Here is an 18946-nt window from a genome sequence, read left to right on the forward strand (position 1 = left end):
TGGTGTCAACCCATACGGTTTACCTCGTATTCTTGTACAGGGAAATCAAGTTTTCATATCCATACGACGTGCAACTTTTTCAATACGGGCAAACAATGTTTTTATATATTTATTTGTGTTTCTCCCTTGTGATGGGACTTTGTAGGATGAACGTTGAGATTTGTAAGGGCACGGGGTGGTCAATAAGGTCTCTGTTTTTAATAAGGTAAGGGCACTGATGTGTACCCCAACTACACTCAGGGCTGAGGTGGACGCTCATCCAGCAGTGGATTGACAACAAGGGCCGTACGGTGCTGTAAAAGTTGTGGTGGCTAGTAGATATTTAAAATAAATATTAATTCAAACTATATTCGAAGCTTTCGTGACTGCAGGAATTATTCTTTGGTTCTTTCGGTAAAGTCACGTCGAAAGAAATTAAGTAATAATAATAGAATACGACGTTTCAATTGCAACACAAGCAACCATCATCAGGTACAAATGAATGAGAAAACAAACATAGTAAACTTGGAAATATAATGCAACACAACACAAGAGAGTCGTTCAACAAAACAGTCAACACCCCATCTGGTTGATCACGTTCTTCCAAAGATTGATAAATTTGAGAGAGAGACAAAACATAGACACGGCGACACACAGACACACACGCAGAGAGAGACTGAGACAGAGAGACACACACGTGTCTCTCTGTGTGCCTATATTAATTGCTACTCATAGAGGGGGAAAACCTCTCACCTGGCAAGAGGAAATGACAATTTACGAATCAGTACTCTGACGGGGAAGCGATCTTTTCTAAACATCAACCTTAAAGCGTTGGGTTTTTAAATTAAATAACAACTTTATACGTGTCGTGTAAAGTAACGGTACAAAAGCAATTTTCCTCCTAAATAATGTTTTTTATTATTATTATAGTGCGTGTATATAAATACCGAATGTTGTATACGCACTTTGCATATTCCGCGAATCTGCGAACGCGAATCGGGAAGGCATGTCTGCCACGCCGGATCACGTGGAGCGCACGTGGAGTGGAGGGCCGCGTCCTGATCGAGGCAACGCGAGCGCAGCTGCCGAAGCGCGTTGCGTCTCCGTTCGCGTGCCGCGTGGTCACGACGACGTTCATTTTACGTCCAGGTACAGCAGGTGGACGTCGAGACGCACGAGTCCACGACGCACGAGTCCACGACTATACAGTGCGGCAGGAACGCCCCCTCACAATGTGTCGGCGGCGTTCCTGCCGCACTGTACACGTACAGTGCCAGCGCGTCTTGAGAAGGGCCTGAGTGTACAGCGCTCCTGTTTATATTTTTATCGAGGTGAACAATGATGTAACGTATTAAACGTACAGGCATTCTTGCGCATAATAAAGCCCGTAGCATTCCTACTTTTTCAGTGTGGCCTTCGTTTACATTCCATGTTTAGGATCTTGGCTATCCGAGTTCTGTTCCCGGCCACGTATTTCACTGTGTAACAAACATTAATTGTTCCTGGATAGTAAGTGTTATTTCCTAATTGCTTATGCCTCAAAAGTACAGAAAATGGCTATTATTACTCACAAACTTTGCTTTTGTGACCAGGACAGTGGTATTTTGAAATGTACATATTTTCAATGAGAAAACGTGGTGTGCATTTGGGTGATTCCTTCACGTAAAGGCCTGGTCACAAAAGCAAAGTTTGTGGGGAATAATAGCCATTTTCTATACTTTTTAGGCATAAGCAATTAAAAATAACACTGTACCCAGGAACAAAAATTGTGTTACATAGTGTTACCATCGGTGACGAGAAATGACAACCCCCCCCCTATATTATGGATAACTGAACCTGTCCAAAATCAGCCCCCCTTTAACCCACCTTGACCAGGCGCGGTGAAACATGGTCACAAAATCATTCCCATGACCGACACGGTCAAGCATTGTGTCGTCGACCCAGTGAGCATGTTGGTTGCTGTAGTTGTACGACCCAGGTAAATTGTTAGTGAGTTTTAAGATTCGCTTAGGGAAATGTTAAAATGTTCGGTTTATGGTTGTTGCGTTAACTCTCGTGCATCATGACAACTCTGCTGGGCTGCTATGATTTATATTCACGATTAAATTACATAAAGTATGTTAATTTTAACACATTTGGGGACTTCGTATGAATCCTAAAATGACATTGCACAAATGAGTGTGCTTTTTACAAATCGTGCTTGAGATGGTTACGGTACTGTACCTTGCAAAAAGTAAACTGTTTCAGAAGCTCAAGAGGGGAGAAACACAGACTCTGCACCGTCGTAAGTCCATACGCTCGAGCAGAAATTCATGCCATCTGAGGGTTGTGAAACGTTAGTCGTAGCGGTCTCTGGCCAATAAATATAAATTACATCATAACCTTTTATATAGTTTTCACTTATTCCAACAACAGATTTTAACAAAAAGTGTTATAATTTATGCTTTAGCAGATGCTATTTTGACAAAATGTGTGCTCTGGGCCGTGCATTCCTACTTGCTGGACTGGAATAACTTTTTTTTGCTAAGGAATATTGTGTGTGAAGCACTGCATCGGTTGGCTATATTAAACCGATCCACAGCTTTTTACGATTTGTGTTTGTCCATAGTTTATCCGAAGGTCGCGTATAGATGGTGTAAAATCTGGGTACTCGAACCTCTTCCGAGACGTCTGTCCAGCATGGAACAGTCGGCGAAAATACCCTCTTGAGCCCCCTCTCGTGAAGGCTCTTCCGCCAGTAGTGGCGTGACCAATAAACTAGAGGGCTTCGCCTCTTAACTATTTGTCCCGAGGTCTCTTACAAAGGAGATGTGTTAGGCCAGGGGTCGGGAACCTTTTTGACTGGGAGAGCCATAAAAGCCAAATATTTCTAAATATATTTCATTGAGAGCCATATAGTATTTTTAACGTATAATAAATTAAATGTCTTACTTTTAATGCGACTTCTGGTGCTGCATGGTTTTGCTGATGGCCTTGTAGTCTGGTTCATACGTGGTGAGGTTGAGCTTCATGCAGGCGTGACCCGTGAAATTTATCTTCAAAACTAATTTCTGTTTACTTTAAAATGACACAGTATTATTAAGTAATATCACAAGTATTTTAAAATTAGTTCCAAACTGATTTTTTATTTTTTTAAATTATTGTTTCAACTCAAAATTGTCTGGGAGCCATATGCCGTCACTGGAAGAGCCATATATGGCTCGCGAGCCATAGGTTCCCGACCGCTGTGTTAGGCGATACCTTGTATGAATTGGGCATACTCAATTTAAACGAGGCCTGCATATGTGATGCATTTACAAAGTTAACGTTATGAAAAGTATTCCAAGAAACGGTTTACTTTGTTTCCTCAGTTGAGTCTTGTGTTTTTGGCGTTTTCACAAACAACTAATTAAATATAGTTGCGTTTTTGCTGCCCTGCAGCAGATGAATTCATTTTTATTGCAAATGCTGGTAGGATAAATAACATTGTGACATGAGATCATGCTCTAGTTTGTCAGATGTGTAACAAAACTAAAACTGGATTGTTTTTTGTGTGTGTGCATTTTCATAGGGAAACCGGCAGTGAAGAATCCAGACTTGATATTTTAGTTGCAAGTAAAAGATTGCAAACATGCCAATGAAGGGAGACTTAATCTCTCAAGATGCACGCTTTAAAAAAGTCAGCAGGGACCCACGCTTTTGGGAAATGCCAGAGAAGGAAAGAAAAATTCAAATTGACAAACGTTTCCAGGGTATGTTTAATGAAAAACGCTTTAAACTTAAATACACGGTGGACAAACGTGGTAGGCCCATCCAGCACACGAGTAAGGAGGACCTCAAAAGGTTTTACCAGCTCTCCGATTCTGATGACAATGCCTCTGATTCTGATAATACCAAGGAAGCCAAAACAAAACAAACTACGAAAGACGAAAACTCTGAAAGCGACGATGGTGATGAAGAAACATCTGAGAAAAAGAGTTCTATTAAAAATAAAAAGAATCTCGTGAAGACACAACGAGCAAAAGAAAAGGCGTTGATATCTTCCCAAAAAACTGAACATACTGGACAATTGTCCAGTACCACTTTTGGAAATGCAGACGTGAAGACAAACCAGACTCAGTCGGCAATTGAAAAGGCCAAAAAAATCATTGTGAAGGAGGTGAAATCTAACAAAAAGGGTGACATTTCAGGTACTGTTACTTAATCATACATCTATATAGCGCTTTAATTTATTTTTTGTAAAGTTGTTTTCAAATACTTGTCGAATACACATAGTTGTCTGTGTTGTGTATTGTACATTTTAAACTGTAACCTTGTTTTTGTAAACAATGTTAATTTGTAAATACAAATGAGCTTTGAGTTTAAATCTCCATTTGTTAAGAACATTAATTATATTTCATCGCAGAATTGGAAGACGAATCTGAAAAGTTTGAGGGTGCCGGATCTCACCGTGGTAGTGCGGAAGAAAATGATGACAAAGATGCAGTGACATCACGCGTGTCGAAGAAGGGTACAAAAGTCGATTCTGCTGCTGATGATGACGACGATGATGATGATGACGACGACGATGATAGTGAACCAGACATAGCTCGCGGTGTTGGAAATATGGAATCAAGTTCAGATGAGGAGGATTTTGAAGAGATGTTAAATGAAGAACCAGAGATGCTGGTAGAACATGCATGGGGAGAGATTGGTGAAGATGCACCACGTGCAGATAATGTAAGTACTTTGCATAGTTGGCCTTTATATGTATACATCTTGTTGCATGGAACCCCAGGATTTAAAAGACAATTTAAATAGCATTTGCTTTAAATATTTACAACATACTGCGCTAATTGTCCATGCAAAATTATCTACATAGAATAATTATGTGTCTATTTTGTTTTACTTTGTAAAAAAAATATTTCATAACATTTAATTTTAGGAAAACTGCTAACATTTGTTTTGGCATAAATATTGTAATAACATCCTTGTGAAACCCTTTGGTGTGTCTGCACTTGCGTGTGTTGTAGGTCACACGACGTTTGGCCGTCTGTAATATTGACTGGGATAGAATCAAGGCCAAAGATCTGCTGGTTCTCTTCGACTCTTTCAAGCCCAAATGTGGTGTTGTCATGTCTGTCAAGGTATTGAAAAGTTCAAGGAAGCCATTTTCCCATTATTTGAATTCCACACAGCCTCGTATGAAATTATGTAATGTACATATTAAGTTTAGCAAACTTAATCCCCATATGTGGTTTGTTGCTTTTAATATGGTTTTTAAATTGTATTCAATTTTGGGTTAAAGCTTTATGTAATAGAAGGCTAAACAAGGCCCCAGCATCAAAGTGTGCGGGCCTTTCAAGATGTGAACATACAGGTCTTTCCTATAAATATTTTATTTGGCTGGCTTATGTTAGTACTGCACAGATAAAATATATTTGCTGCATAGCTTTGGTTGGAATTCTTGTTGGTACATTCTTTAAACGTACTTATTTATGGAACATCCACGCACGTGCACACTAAGAACATAGCAAAATAAACATTTATTGAAGCAGCTGCGGTGTTATTTTTTAAACTTTGTGTCAATAGTGGACCCATTTAATGGGATATATGCCTGTTGGTGTTGTATTGTAATTTTAATAGCATGTTACTGTGCATCTATTTAAACTCGAATGCCATGTGACAACACCATATGTTTTCAATTTACGGATAATATGGGGTGATACATTTATAATATATTCCACTAAAATTAAAATAAGCTATACATTTCTAAAATTAATTTAAAGCCCCAAAAACATTTAATTTGCCACAAATCTCATTATACTTAATTTTGACACTCTGCAAGATGTGGAGCCATTGCCTTCACAACATTCAATCAACTATTGAGAAAAAATACTCGGGTCATTGGAAATGAGCAGGGCATCTGTACATGGATTGTCATATCCATTTTATAAAAATAAATCTATGTAGAGTCTGCCAGTTCAATTCATTCTTCATAGTCGAGACAATGGGCATGTTTTTTTTAAATCGCAGTCCCTGCCACTTCCAACTTAGCAGTATATATGGATACACTGCAATCGATCCAAAGGTCGCATGTGGTGGAGTGAAGTGTGGGTACACCTACCTTTTCCAATATGTCTGACCAGTATGGAAGAGTAGACAGAATTAATAATCTTTATACTGAAGGAATCCGAAGAGCTATAAAGCAATTTTTTTTGCCACAGATGTCCAGTCGACCTCCAGAATTGCCTCTAGTGGAGGCCTTTCTGCCAGCAATGGCATACACAAGCAATTGCAGAGCTGCACGTTCACCTTTCACTCGTGTAACATAAATAAATGCAAATTGTATCTCGGCATTCTCACAATTTCCACTTTGGGTGCTGAAATATGTATTTTAAGATGTGGATTTTTGGATAAATAAGATAAAATCAAATCAATAAAACATACTGTGATGTCAGATTTACCCATCAGAGTATGGCAAGGAGCGAATGGAGCATGAGAAGCTACATGGGCCTGCTGAGCTGGCAGATAACACACTGCCAGATGACATGCAAGACTCCCAGCTCAATGCCAAGGATGAGTAAGTGCCCTGTTGTTTTCCTAGGTCAAGGCTGGATATTAACAGTGGATTGTTTACGTGATTACCGATCTCCCAGCGTCCATATACTTTGGTTTTGTGCTGGTTTTTTAAAACATGATTAAAATATTTTAAATAAAAGGTCAAGTAAATGCTAGTGAGTCATGCTAGAGTTGAAAATTGCTTTATGTAGATAATCCACCAAACTACAAAGCCATCACATTCTTTTAAAAATGTCTGGAATTAAAATGCATCTTGTGGATTATTTCAAACGATACTTTTACATTGCTTTTTATAAATTGAACTCGTTCTTTCAAACAAATCTTTTTTTACAGAGTTTTCCAAGAACAATTGCGAAAGTACCAGTTTAACAGACTGAAGTATTTTTACGCTGTGGTTCAGTGCGATTCACCAGAAACTGCCATTGCCATTTATGAAGGCTGTGATCGAATGGAATATGAAGCCAGTTCTTCCTTCATTGATCTTAGGTAAGTAGATACTAAAGCATACATCTTCATAATTATCATCGTGTTGATCAGATATTACCTATCGACTGCTGGAGGAAGGCCTCCCCCCACTCTTCCCACAGTGCCCACCCTGACGCTGTAATGGGTGACTTCAATGTATATTGTAGTAAAACAGAACAGTATTGAGAGGTTTATAATGAAATTTGGCATCGGAGTGAGGAATGAAGGAGAAGAATGTCTAGATAGCTTGCATGCTTCCAATGCTTGAAGATATTGAACAGTCGTTTCAATAGTGAGTACACAATGTGTACATGGAAGACTCAAAACGGAGATATTGCAAAATGCAATTTACAGTACTTATTTAGAATTGTGTTTTTACTTAAAAGCTCTTGAGATAAACCCGTGTGAATTTTCTCCATGCGCTCTGATTTCCTCCCAAGTGTAAACATTGATTATATTATCAGTGTTTTTTGTTTGCATTCTGACCACAAGCATTGTGGTTAATGCAGACATGATTCCTTGTGAAAGGTTTCAGTTGGGCGTTTTAACATCTTAGCACCTGTTTTGTTGCTAGAAAAAAGGGGGGAAACCTATTATCATATTTTGGTACTGGCAAAGGAGGTCCCATGATGTAGATTCTCTCCCCGAGCTCTCATTACTCTGATAGTGCATTGTCTTTGGGCTGTACGCCTTTTGGCGTCCTCTGGTCTAACACCGTTTGAGACGAGGCTCAAAAGAATGCTGTCTCTGGTGCGGACCAATCAGTTTCAAGGACAATGCATATATTGTCAGTGTTTTTTTTGCATTCTGGCCACAAGCATTGTGGTTAATGCAGACATGATTCCTTGTAAAAGGTTTCAGTTTGGTGTTTTAACATCTTTTAACACCTGTTTTGTTGCCATAAAAAAGGGGAAAACCTATTATCATTGATTACTTGACTTAAAGTCTAGGAAATTGTTGGAAGTGCGGGCTCACTGCCTAGTTTCTCTACTTGTCCATGGTTCTTCGTGCCTCCGAGTCGTTTGCTCCCTTTGAGAGTGAGCAAATGCTGTGCTGGTTTCAAGTTGATATTACATTATAATTAAATGTTTATGTGAGCCATTATTTCAAGCTGACTGTTTTATCTGCATCACATGTCATGACCTGAGTGGGAATTGCTCATTTTTAAATCCTTTATATTAAGTTCACTTGCTTGCTTGCTTGCGCGCTTACGACCGTGCAAATCTTTCAGTCGTTTTTTAACCCACTTACCGTGATCCAATTGAGCTAACATTTTGCACACAGACTCGTTGTGCGTGGCAATTTATTTTCGTGAATTTTTTTTCCAAAATGTTCCACTTTTTAGGATTTTTTTTTCATATTTAATTTAAAAGACCAATGTGATAAAAATGAAACTCTTACTCAAGAAAAACAGAAATGAATAATAAAATAAAACCGATGCCACGCATATAAAGGATTTATAGTGAAAAACTTTGTTTTCACGGGTTAACTTTTTTAAGATTAACCAATTAACCAGGGGGTAGTGGCATGAACCAGAGAAACGAGTTTTACCAAGGTTAACTTCTCTCAATCGGTGTTAACGATCATATGTGTTTAATTGTGATGCATATTACTACGTAGGTTTTTACAGTTGCATGTAATATAATCGAGGAATATTGTCAGCTGTGCCCTATTCAGTTTATAAAGAAGCTGCCAGCTATTGGAACGAAATGTTGGGCATTGTGCCGAACTGCATGCTTCACAACACGAAAGCACATGGGAGAGCTATCATTGTCATTGATGTTTTCCCCCTCCATTGCTCTGTAGGTTTATACCTGATGGCATGACCTTTGATGATGAGCCAGTGGACTCGGCTATTGAAGTGGATTCAGAGTCATACAAACCTAAGCACTTTACTTCAGCTGCTCTTGGAATGTCAAAGGTGACAGCTGCACAAGAGCGTGGAGTGTGTGATCGTTGTTTGTAACCATTCACAGCGCGAGACTGCTTTCCTAGCTTTACTTTCGCACATTGTGGCTTTTCTTGGTGGTAACTAGCACAAGAATTATGAGTTGCAAGTTTTGTTCTATTTTCTTGAAATACAGTTAATGTACTTATTTAACGCGGTCGGTGTGTTCCTGAAAAGTGCCGCGTGAAGCGACGAATGCGTTAAGCGAAAACTATTTCACCATAAATAATGTAACGATAAAGTTGGGCGAGATATGATGTGTACACATTAAGATGGCGGGACAGAGAACTTGAGGGTCCACGGCGCATTACTGTATCATTCCGCATACTGTATCACACTGCTCAGCCGCACAGCTCAAGAAAGTATTCCACGTTATAACGGGGCGTTTTCCACGTTATAACGGCACATTCTACGTTGATTAAAAAGTGTTCCCTAATGGAAGAAGCACGTTTTAGAAAATATGCCTTGTGTGAACACTCGTTGAGCGAGGACTTTTACTTGCAATATTATTGAATAAGATGATCATTGCCCAAAAATATCACCTATGATGTTTTTTTGTTTTGTTTAATAGTAAAATAGGATTTTCATCTACTAATAGGGGTTTTCCCCTTTTTTCTGGCAACAAAACTGACACCTTTTGCAAGGAATCATGCTTACATTAACCACAATACTTGCAGTCAAATGCAAACAAAAAACAATACTCTGATAATTTATGCATTGTCTTTGAAACTGATTGGTCCACACCAGAGACAGCTTTCTTTAGAGCCTAGTCTCATATTGTGTTCGACCAGATGACGTCAAAAGGCGCACAGTTCAAAGACAACGCACTACCAGAGTAATCAGAGCTCGGGGTGAGCAGCTTCATCATGGGACCTCCTTTGCCAGTACCAAAATATACTAATAGGGTTTTTCCCCTTTTTTTCTGGCAACAAAACTGACACCTTTTGCAAGGAATCATGCTTACATTAACCACAAGGATTTTCATCTATCACATATAAATGTTGAAAAGGTCATTGAAGTGCTTTTAATAACCGTAATGCTTTTGTAGACTCGCCAGCCTCGAGCAAAACAAACAGTACTGAAACACATGTGAATCCGCTTCCTCTGCACGTTATAAAACCACAATTGTATTTTTGTCTAGGTGGAGTTGACATGGGAGGAAACAGATCATGAACGGGTCCAAACGCTCATGAAAAGAGATTTCACAAAAGACGAAATATTGGAAATGGATGTTAAAGCATACCTAGCATCCTCCAGTGAGGATGATGATGAGGATGAGGAACCAAGTAAGATATTTTCTGCTAAACCATTGTGCTTTGCATACAGGGCAATTGGTAACAACGGCAGTACTGATGATAATGGGCTTCCTGCATAACAGATATTCAACAATATTGTGGTCAATTATTGTTTGTTTATAGAACTGTTGTATTAATTGTGACGCACTCCTGTTGTTATTTTAAATCACAATTGCCAAGCACATGCCCAAAGATACAAAACATCAAACCGCTTGCATTATTTAATTGCAATCAAATGAATACGTTTCTTGAATTGACCAAGCTTATAAGAACTTGGGAAAAGGGACAATGGGAGGGAATTCCTAAGTCGAGCAGTGTGCGGAGAGAGAAGCAGAAAGAGAGCTGTTATAACCTGCAAGTGCGGTGGTTCGACAGAATTTGGATGAGACAAAACAGTGGTAGAGATTCTATGCATTTTTTTAGTTTTCTGTGCTCAAGAGTTTTTACTAGGAGTAATGCATATATTGCAACAACAATTGCCTTCATGTTTCCTGTAATTTTTTTTATACCAAATGGAATGTTCCATGAAGACAAATCACTTAATGTTTTTTTTTAATCGTTTTTTTTCCTCAGATGATTTTATTCAGGAACCTCAAGAGGATATCGGTGAAGAGGAAGTCACGCAGTTGAATGCGAAACCATCCGGATCGGAATCTGCGTCTTTGAAAAAAAATAAAAAAGTTAGCGAGGAGGAAATGATTAACAAATACAGGGAGCTGCTTAAGGGCATTAACGAGGAAAAAACGGAAGAAAGGGACATGGAGATGGAGATAACCTGGGTTCCAGGTAAAATGTTACTTTTATGACGTGGTACCAATTTTCGAGACTTAATTTAGAATTTTTAAACGTTGTCGCCAAATAGTTTTAACGCGTTTTTTGGGTGGTTTTACAAGTCTCTGTAAAACGACCCAAAAAACGGTTTGTGGTAATGGAAGGTAAAGGTAGAGCCCTGAATTTACTCGCTCACGCCAATGCTGGTAGAAGGGACTCCAAATAAAGAGTTCCTCTAAAGGTTATTTTTTGGCCTACTCTTCCCCCCGCTGGCCAGACTTATTGGAAGAGGTCGAAGTTACCTGGAATTTACCCCACCTGCCGATCGACTCGTCGTGGTTATACCCATGTACTGCTGAGTAGACAAAGGTGGGGGAATTAAGAAACTTGCTCATTCAACTGCCGCAACAGGACAGCGAACCGGCGACCTCTGATTTGCAAGTTTAAGTGCGCTAACACCATGGAAGCATATTTTATCAGAACTAATAACTTTATGAAACTTGACAGTCCTTTGTCAATTTTCTGGTAGATGGAGTCCTAACCCATGCTTTGTCATTCATCGGGTTTGTTTGAGTGCGAGTTAGCCATGACCAGGAATAGAACTTGGGTCTCCAGGATGATTGTGCAAGGCACTCGCCGCTGCGCTACTGCTACCTCATTAAGAAAATTAGATTTCATTATTCCTTTCTGAAATATTTTTTGATTACGTGCTACTGTGCTTTAATTCTCTAGAAAAAAATGCACCACTCGAGCAATCTCTGACATTTCCAGCAATTCATCATCATTGTCGTCAGCCGTTGTTAATGCACTGCTGGATTCGAGGCCTCTTACCTGAATCTTCGCCTGTACAGCAAGTCATCATTTTGATAATTGGCTTACGCTTGCAGTATTGCCAGTTGTTCACAAGGGGGTGCAGTTGATGTGAACAATATTGACTTTTAAAATATTTAGAAACTATTGTGGTCGTCCCACAATATTTCACAAGTGGTAGTTGCTTAATACATTGTCATTTTTATATTTTGTGGCTGCGTCCACATGAGCACTGTTAACGCTGAAAGCAAGAATGAAGTACTTGTGTCCTTTGTTAATGCCACATTTAAAGAGTCGTGGGGGAATCTTAGAAAATTCTTTATCATGCTGGTCAGTGTGGCTTGGTGAAATGAGGGGTGGAGCCCAGAACCTTGTTCAGATATTGCTCGCCTCTGATGTTAGCTGTGGCCAGAAATCAAACGCAAGTCACCAGGTTTCTTAGTGCAGTGCGCTAATCACTGTACCACTGTCCCCCCCCCTACAACATTTATGCTAGATTTTGTTAGCTTAAATGTTGCAAACTAAAGTGTCCATTTAAAACCCTTCTGGTATGCTGCTTTCTGCCCTCAGAACATTGCATGGAACCTACTAATTCTGACTTTTACTTGAATAGAAAAACAAGAGGTTTACATCTTGTGTGATTATTGCAGGATTTATTTTGGTCTCATGAGGTTAATGTTGGCATTTTAATAGCAATTAGGAATTTTAAATGTTTGGATATGATAGTGTTTCCCCAGCAAGGGAGTAAAAGCGCACTACTTTTCACGTGATATTGTTAAATATTCGGAAGCTGCCTTCATCTAAGCCTAAAAAATATATACTAGGGGTGTTGTTAGCAGGGCCTTGGAAATGAGTGCATTGTAAAGAGAGCAATCAACTGCACCAGTCATTCACTGCTGGTAAGTAAATTACTTTTTGAGGCTTGAAAGGAATTGTGCAGCCTGTGTGAATTAACAGGGCATGTGCCACAATGTTTACACATTACGTAAGTCCTCTGAGAAGAGCCAGTGTTCTTTGAACTTTGTAAACATATTAATGAGTTCATTAAGGCTGCTTGAACCAATGCGAATATTTGAGAACTTTTGGGTATTATGTGTTGTATGCTTATTAAGCTTTCCTGATTTTTGCAAGTAATCTTTTTTATAGCGTGCGATTCTTTTGGGAAAAAATGCAATCCTGACTTCTTTTTGATAACGTTGCCACCGATCGTCTGGTGCTGCTGCGACTTGCATCCATTAATCTTTGATATGCAACATTCTTCATATTGTTGACGTAGGTCTCAAGGAAACGGCGGAAGAGATGGTGAAGAAGAAGCTGGAGGGAAAGGATGCTTTGACCCCTTGGGAGCAGTATCTGGAAAAGCGTAAGGAGAAGAAAAGGCAGAAGCGAGAGGAAAAGAAGAAACACAAGGACGTGCAGGTTGACATTCATAACGATGCCGAGCATCTTCTAGAGCAGGGGTCGGGAACCTTTTTGACTGGGAGAGCCATACAAGCCAAATATTTCTAAATATATTTCATTGAGAGCCATATAGTATTTTTAACGTTTAATAAATTAAATATGTCTTACTTTTAATGCGACTTCTGGTCACGGGACCCGTGACCCGTGAAATTTATCTTCAAAACTAATTTCTGTTTACTTTAAAAAGACACAGTATTATTAAGCAATATCACAAGTATTTTAAAATCAGTTCCAAACTGATTTTATTTTTTTATTTTTTTCAACTCAAAATTGTCTGGGAGCCATATGCCGTCACCGGAAGAGCCATATATGGCTCGCGAGCCATAGGTTCCCGACCGCTGATCTAGAGTTTAATATGTATACATTTTCATAATTATTCCGATGGCTAAAATATTATCACACCCTTTATTTTGCATCGATAAATTTTAAGAATTTCATAACCTTGAATTGCTCATTCATTACCTGGACCATGTGTTGTGTGAACTTTTTTTGATTCTGGTTCACCTTCACTGGGAATGAGGGAATCGCAGCAACATTCTTCCTTGCTTTACACAATAACATATCCCGTGTTTTTTTTTCTCCTCAAGTTTTTCTATTCCTCCTTACCAAATAACACTCAGATTACGTCCCATCCACTGTCGCAGTGGTTCTTTAGAATTTGGAGCAGTCCATTTCCCTTCTGAATTTCAAACTGTCCCTCTGTTCAAATCTTAAAAACCAATGGGCCTTTATTGGATGCAATTCCTATTTGTTATATCCTCTATAATGTCTGCCTAGTTTTTATACGTTTATAGTATTTCTAGATTTGTTGTAATGCACATACTCACGATTTACATCACCCACACGTGATGCTTAACTGCCACTTCTCTGCATCGATGTAATTATTATTTGTATGTTTTAGAAATACATTAAAAGAAAATTGTGTTGTATACGACTGCAAATGTTTTCCCGGTCATTGCTGGATCTGTTCTCGGGTTGTTTCCGTTTGTCGTGATGCTCGACGTTTCACTCCACATGCTCGGAGCGTGTTCAGGAACCGAGTTGAGTAGTTCCCAATCGAGGGAGAAGGTGAGCTCCTCATTATAGTTCGTGAAGAAGCTTCCAGCATGTGGAGCGAAATGGTGCAGAGCAACACCCAGTACAACAAGAGGATGCATAAGAGTGCTGTATTGGACCGTGTTTGGATTGGATATTTGACTCTTGATACGATTGTGGCTTCCCCATTTCATTGTGTCCAGACCCAGGATTTGGTGAGTGATGAGGAACTCCCTCCAGATGTAGACCTCAGCGATGAATTTCATCGAGAGGAACTCCAAGGAACAGGTATGATTTAGGTTTACCTGGATGCACTTCGCGTGACCGATTATGAAAAACTTGATAAAGTGTTTCCCAACAAAAATAGTACAATTGAATAAAATGCTGAACGAAGTGAACTACTCAGATGTTAATTTATCTGGCATTTTTTCCATGAAATTTGTGGGTACAAATCAACTTTTGGCACATTACATTCGAAGGATATGTGTAGTTTTGTAAATTTCATTGAATGTAGAGTTATGGAAGAAATACATTTCATCGGCCTAGGTGAAAATATTCCACTTTAATTTTATATTTTGCAGTATTTTTTTCATGAAAACCGGGTTATTATTGTCATGATCTGCTTTGAACTTTTAGAAGCATCAAAGAAGGGAAAGAAAAAGAAGACAAAGGGAAAAAAGGAACAAGCATTGACGTCAGAAGAAACTGTTGAAAGAGTTCAACAGGAGGTACATTCAGATGAGTTTCTGTCTTTGATTTTATTCATATATGTGGGATTTTCTGCCCGGTGGAATTTCGACTTGAATTCTCGTCATGAAACGAATCCAAAACTCTGTATGGAACATATTCTTTGTGGATTTGTTATGCTATGCATACACATTGTGTGGATTTCCTGAAATATATTCATGCATGCCTTCTGTTTATTCACAATGTTTTCATTATTTCTCTAAAGCTTGACTTTTATCCCATGCAACCTCTTGAAGGAGCGATAGTTATTGAAAAACATTTCGATATATAGTTATTCTGTAACAGTCAAGTATTATTATGAATGGTAAATTATCATTCATAGTATCAGAATAATGATATTATACAAACCAGTTATACATACTGTGGTGGCAGTGGTTTGCACACTGCACTAATGAACCGGGCAAACTGAATTTGATTCCTGGCCCCAGATAACATCGGTGACGAGTGATATTGTAATCGATTCTGGAACACTTCCTTCTTAAGCAACTCCACATGAACCTGCGTGGTTGAAGTTTGGTTAAACCAACCCCCATGACTCCGATACGGTGTGAGAAAGCCTTCGTGTTGGAATACAGTGCATGTAGTCGGCATGTAATGATGCACAAATTAAATATCGTTCTCGTAGTCGGATTATATACTTCGAATTGTGTATTCAAGAATCGATTGTTGAAACTTTGTAAACATTACACGTAATTGGTTCGCGTGACTCTTGCAGCCAAGACAGGTGTTATGACGTAAATGGTAGAGTGCAGCTTTCAATGGGGTTTTATATGCGTCTCCGGGAATGTGTAATGCCTGCTCTATGTTTGACATTTCTGATCCGTGTGTATACATGGGTATTTGTGCGTACTGCATGTGCAGGCTGAACTGGCTCTGCTCATGATGGATGATGAGGAGGAGGATAAGAAACACTTCAACTATGATGACATTGTTGATCAACAAAACGTGAGCAAGCGTAAGAAAAAGAAGATGCTGAAGAAGAGGGAAGTGATTGAAGAAGATACTTTTCAGGTGAGGCTCGTTTCGTATTAGATTCAGATATTTTTTTTCTTGTGCTTTTGACAACATGACGTCACAATGTGTGATTTTAATAAAAAAAAATCAACATTCAGGTATTTACTTTACGTGATCACTGGGTGGATACTGCTGGACTTAGATTCTCATGGATCCTTGGCTTATGGATGATAGAAACGTAAGGTTGTGATAACTACCACTTTGCAGCAGTCAGAGAATATTAACTTTCATTTTTATCTTTAAAAATCCAACAGTAAATAAAGTCGCCTGTTTTTGTCTTCTTTTTAGGGCAGTGTTTTTGACAAATGTGTCGAGTTTTTGTCGTTTGTACTCATTGCACCACTGTCGTTCACAATTTTGTATCGTTTACTTTTAAATGTAATTAACTCCCACTTCTTCTGACCTCATCCCCCCAAGGTCGATGTGGAAGATCCAAGGTTCACTGCCGTCTACACGTCGCACTTGTATAACATCGACCCGTCGGACTCCAGTTTTCGGAAAACTAAAGGCACAGAGGCACTGTTAATGGAGAAAGGACGCAAGCGGCGTCTCCAGGAAAAAGAGAAACTAAGTGGCCTCCAGCACCAACCTTCAGAAGTGGAGGCACTGGCAGCAAAGGGCCTTGATGAGAAAAAGAAGGGAGTTGACCCTGCCCTTTCATTGCTCATAAAATCCGTGAAAAGTAAGACGGAACAGTTTCATGCCAGCAAAAAGAAGAAGATGTGAAGACCAACGCGGTTGCATACTTGGCTCGTAAAACTAGGAATATCGTAAAAAAAAATCACGGCAAACGATAAACAAATCCGATACATTTTCGATTTAAAGCTTTCGTGACTGCAGGGATTCATCTTCTTGGTTCTTTCGGTAAAGTCACGTAGAAGGAAAATAATAAAAATAAAACATAAAATAATTCTCACGACGTTTCGGCCACAACGCAAGCAGCCGTCTTCAGGTGGAGAACATGACTTTACCGAAAGAACCAAGAAGATAAATCCGATACATTTTAATATCTGCAAGTTATTGTTAGGTTTACATACCAAGTAATTTTTCAAAGCTGTGCATCTTATAGCAGTAAAACAATGTAGTTTGATTTGTCTTGTAAAAATGTATAAAGGATACTGCTGTATACAAATACAAGAGATTCGTTAGGGGGCAGGATAGATATTACATTTACATGCAAAAAAGGTAACAATTTTTATGTCAAATCGTATAATAAACAGAAAAGATCAAAATTGCAGCGTTTCTCTTGTTTCCAAATGCCGATTCAAATTATCCCACAATCTATGAAGGTTGGTTGATCGTTTGCAAATGCCCCCCCCCCCCACCCCTTATAATCCACTCGTGCAATTCATGGTTTTGCAGACACATCTTCCCATTGGAACTTTGCCAACATGTACAGATGCCCTTTTAGATGTATCTTTTTACTTTGTAGAGGTGCCTGGGAGTGTTTACTGATGCAGCGTGTTCTCCATTGCTCGAGATCAGTTGGAGGTTTTGCTGTGTGGGAGGAAACTTGGGCAACAGATGCACGACTTCAATCCGAAATGCAAGTCTTTTATGTCGAAGGAAACCATTCAATCGACACGCCCAATGGCAGAGCACATCAATGTGCATTACATTCATTGTCAAAACCTATGAAAAACATACTTGATTTTGTTTTAGTGATGTCGATTCCTGTGTGCGTGCAAAAGTGTACCGGAGCTCTCTTGCAAATGTTATATTCAGTCAGGTACACGCATATAACATTCATGGGAGGAGATGAACATCTTTTGTAGAATAAGGGTTAAGTATAAGGAATAAAAAATCAATTGAAATACTTTACATAGTAATAAAAATGACCGGTTGCTGAGACGCAGGTGCAATACTCCCAAGTCGTCGGCAACAAACATGCATTGGACGACTGAAAAGGAAATGCTAGTAGATGATACTGGTAGGAACCTCCTGGTTACACCAGCCCACAGGGGATTATTGTGTCCGTCGTGCAGGGAGGGGCTGGGTGGGGGGTGGAAGGGGTGGGGAGGGGCTGGTCACCCCGTGGTGCCCTTGTAAAACTCAACGTTTAACCTACTCACGCCGGCTGGTGCCCGTCCTCACAGTCGGGCATATTTGCGGAATACACCACGCCGCCGTTGACCCTGGCCATTGACCGAGCAACTCAACGTTCCTACCAGCTCACTCCGCAGGAATGTATTATACATGCTCAATTGTTGATGATACTTTCATTTTTCATGATGGGTGTACATTTTTTTACATTTGTAAATCCAACATTAAGTTGAGTGTTTGCTGCAAACGCTGCAGCATCTCGCATAAGAAAGCAGTGTCGAGGTGTGGCGTCGTTGCCGTCGTCTGTGACAGTCTCTTAATCCTTGATGTCATTGCTGGATAATAGCGTTGCAGCATCGACGAATGTGCAAGTCAACATTTTAAGATCGTAACATTGACACCTATATGCAAGAATGGAAGGAGTAAAATATTGTGACTTTTCGTAAAAAGAATTGCACTGCTCCCTGGTGGATGATCTACAGTGCAATGCAACATTGCATGGCGAGACTAATTTTCAGTCGGTGTTCACAAAGATGACCTGCTCAAACAAAGTCAAACATTCCCCTCTCATCCGGTAACCTATCTGTGCATGGTGATGTAACTGTCATTTTCTATCGATGTTCACACGCCCAATTTCTTCACATATCTCTCTCTCGAGTCTCTCGACCTCATTTCCCAGCGGGTCTCATACTCGACGTACTGGAAGGCCACAGCCTACATTCCTGGGGGCGAATTGAACCTGAGAAATGTCAAGTCGTCACGCGTCGGTGAGGGCAGCAGCTTTGAAGGTTTTGGTGGATGTCACCACATATATATACACAATTACTTGCACAGAGCC

The 18946-nt window shown here is 39.5% G+C and overlaps 1 protein-coding gene across 2 annotated transcripts; it reads left to right on the forward strand.

Moving 5' to 3' along the window:
* The first annotated feature begins 995 nt into the window (after positions 1 to 995).
* ESF1 (ESF1 nucleolar pre-rRNA processing protein homolog) lies at positions 996 to 18042 on the forward strand. 2 transcript variants are annotated; one of them, XM_061559184.1, is made up of 14 exons: positions 996 to 1128; positions 3530 to 4148; positions 4364 to 4677; positions 4971 to 5084; positions 6399 to 6520; positions 6853 to 7005; positions 8791 to 8905; positions 10074 to 10218; positions 10801 to 11013; positions 13085 to 13227; positions 14514 to 14592; positions 14941 to 15032; positions 15913 to 16062; positions 16483 to 18042. In XM_061559184.1, exons 2-14 carry the CDS (start codon positions 3590 to 3592, stop codon positions 16789 to 16791), a joined length of 2508 nt encoding a protein of 835 aa, XP_061415168.1. In that variant the 5' UTR covers positions 996 to 1128; positions 3530 to 3589; the 3' UTR covers positions 16792 to 18042. The 2 variants fall into 2 exon arrangements, with proteins under 2 accessions (XP_061415168.1, XP_061415167.1); XM_061559183.1 differs by having other exon boundaries at positions 14508 to 14592; positions 16483 to 18041.
* The last annotated feature ends 904 nt before the right edge of the window (positions 18043 to 18946 follow it).

This window comes from Lethenteron reissneri, chromosome 25 (genome assembly GCF_015708825.2).
Source record: "Lethenteron reissneri isolate LAM-NWPU_2019-01 chromosome 25, ASM1570882v1, whole genome shotgun sequence".
Taxonomy (NCBI): Eukaryota; Metazoa; Chordata; class Hyperoartia; order Petromyzontiformes; family Petromyzontidae; genus Lethenteron; species Lethenteron reissneri.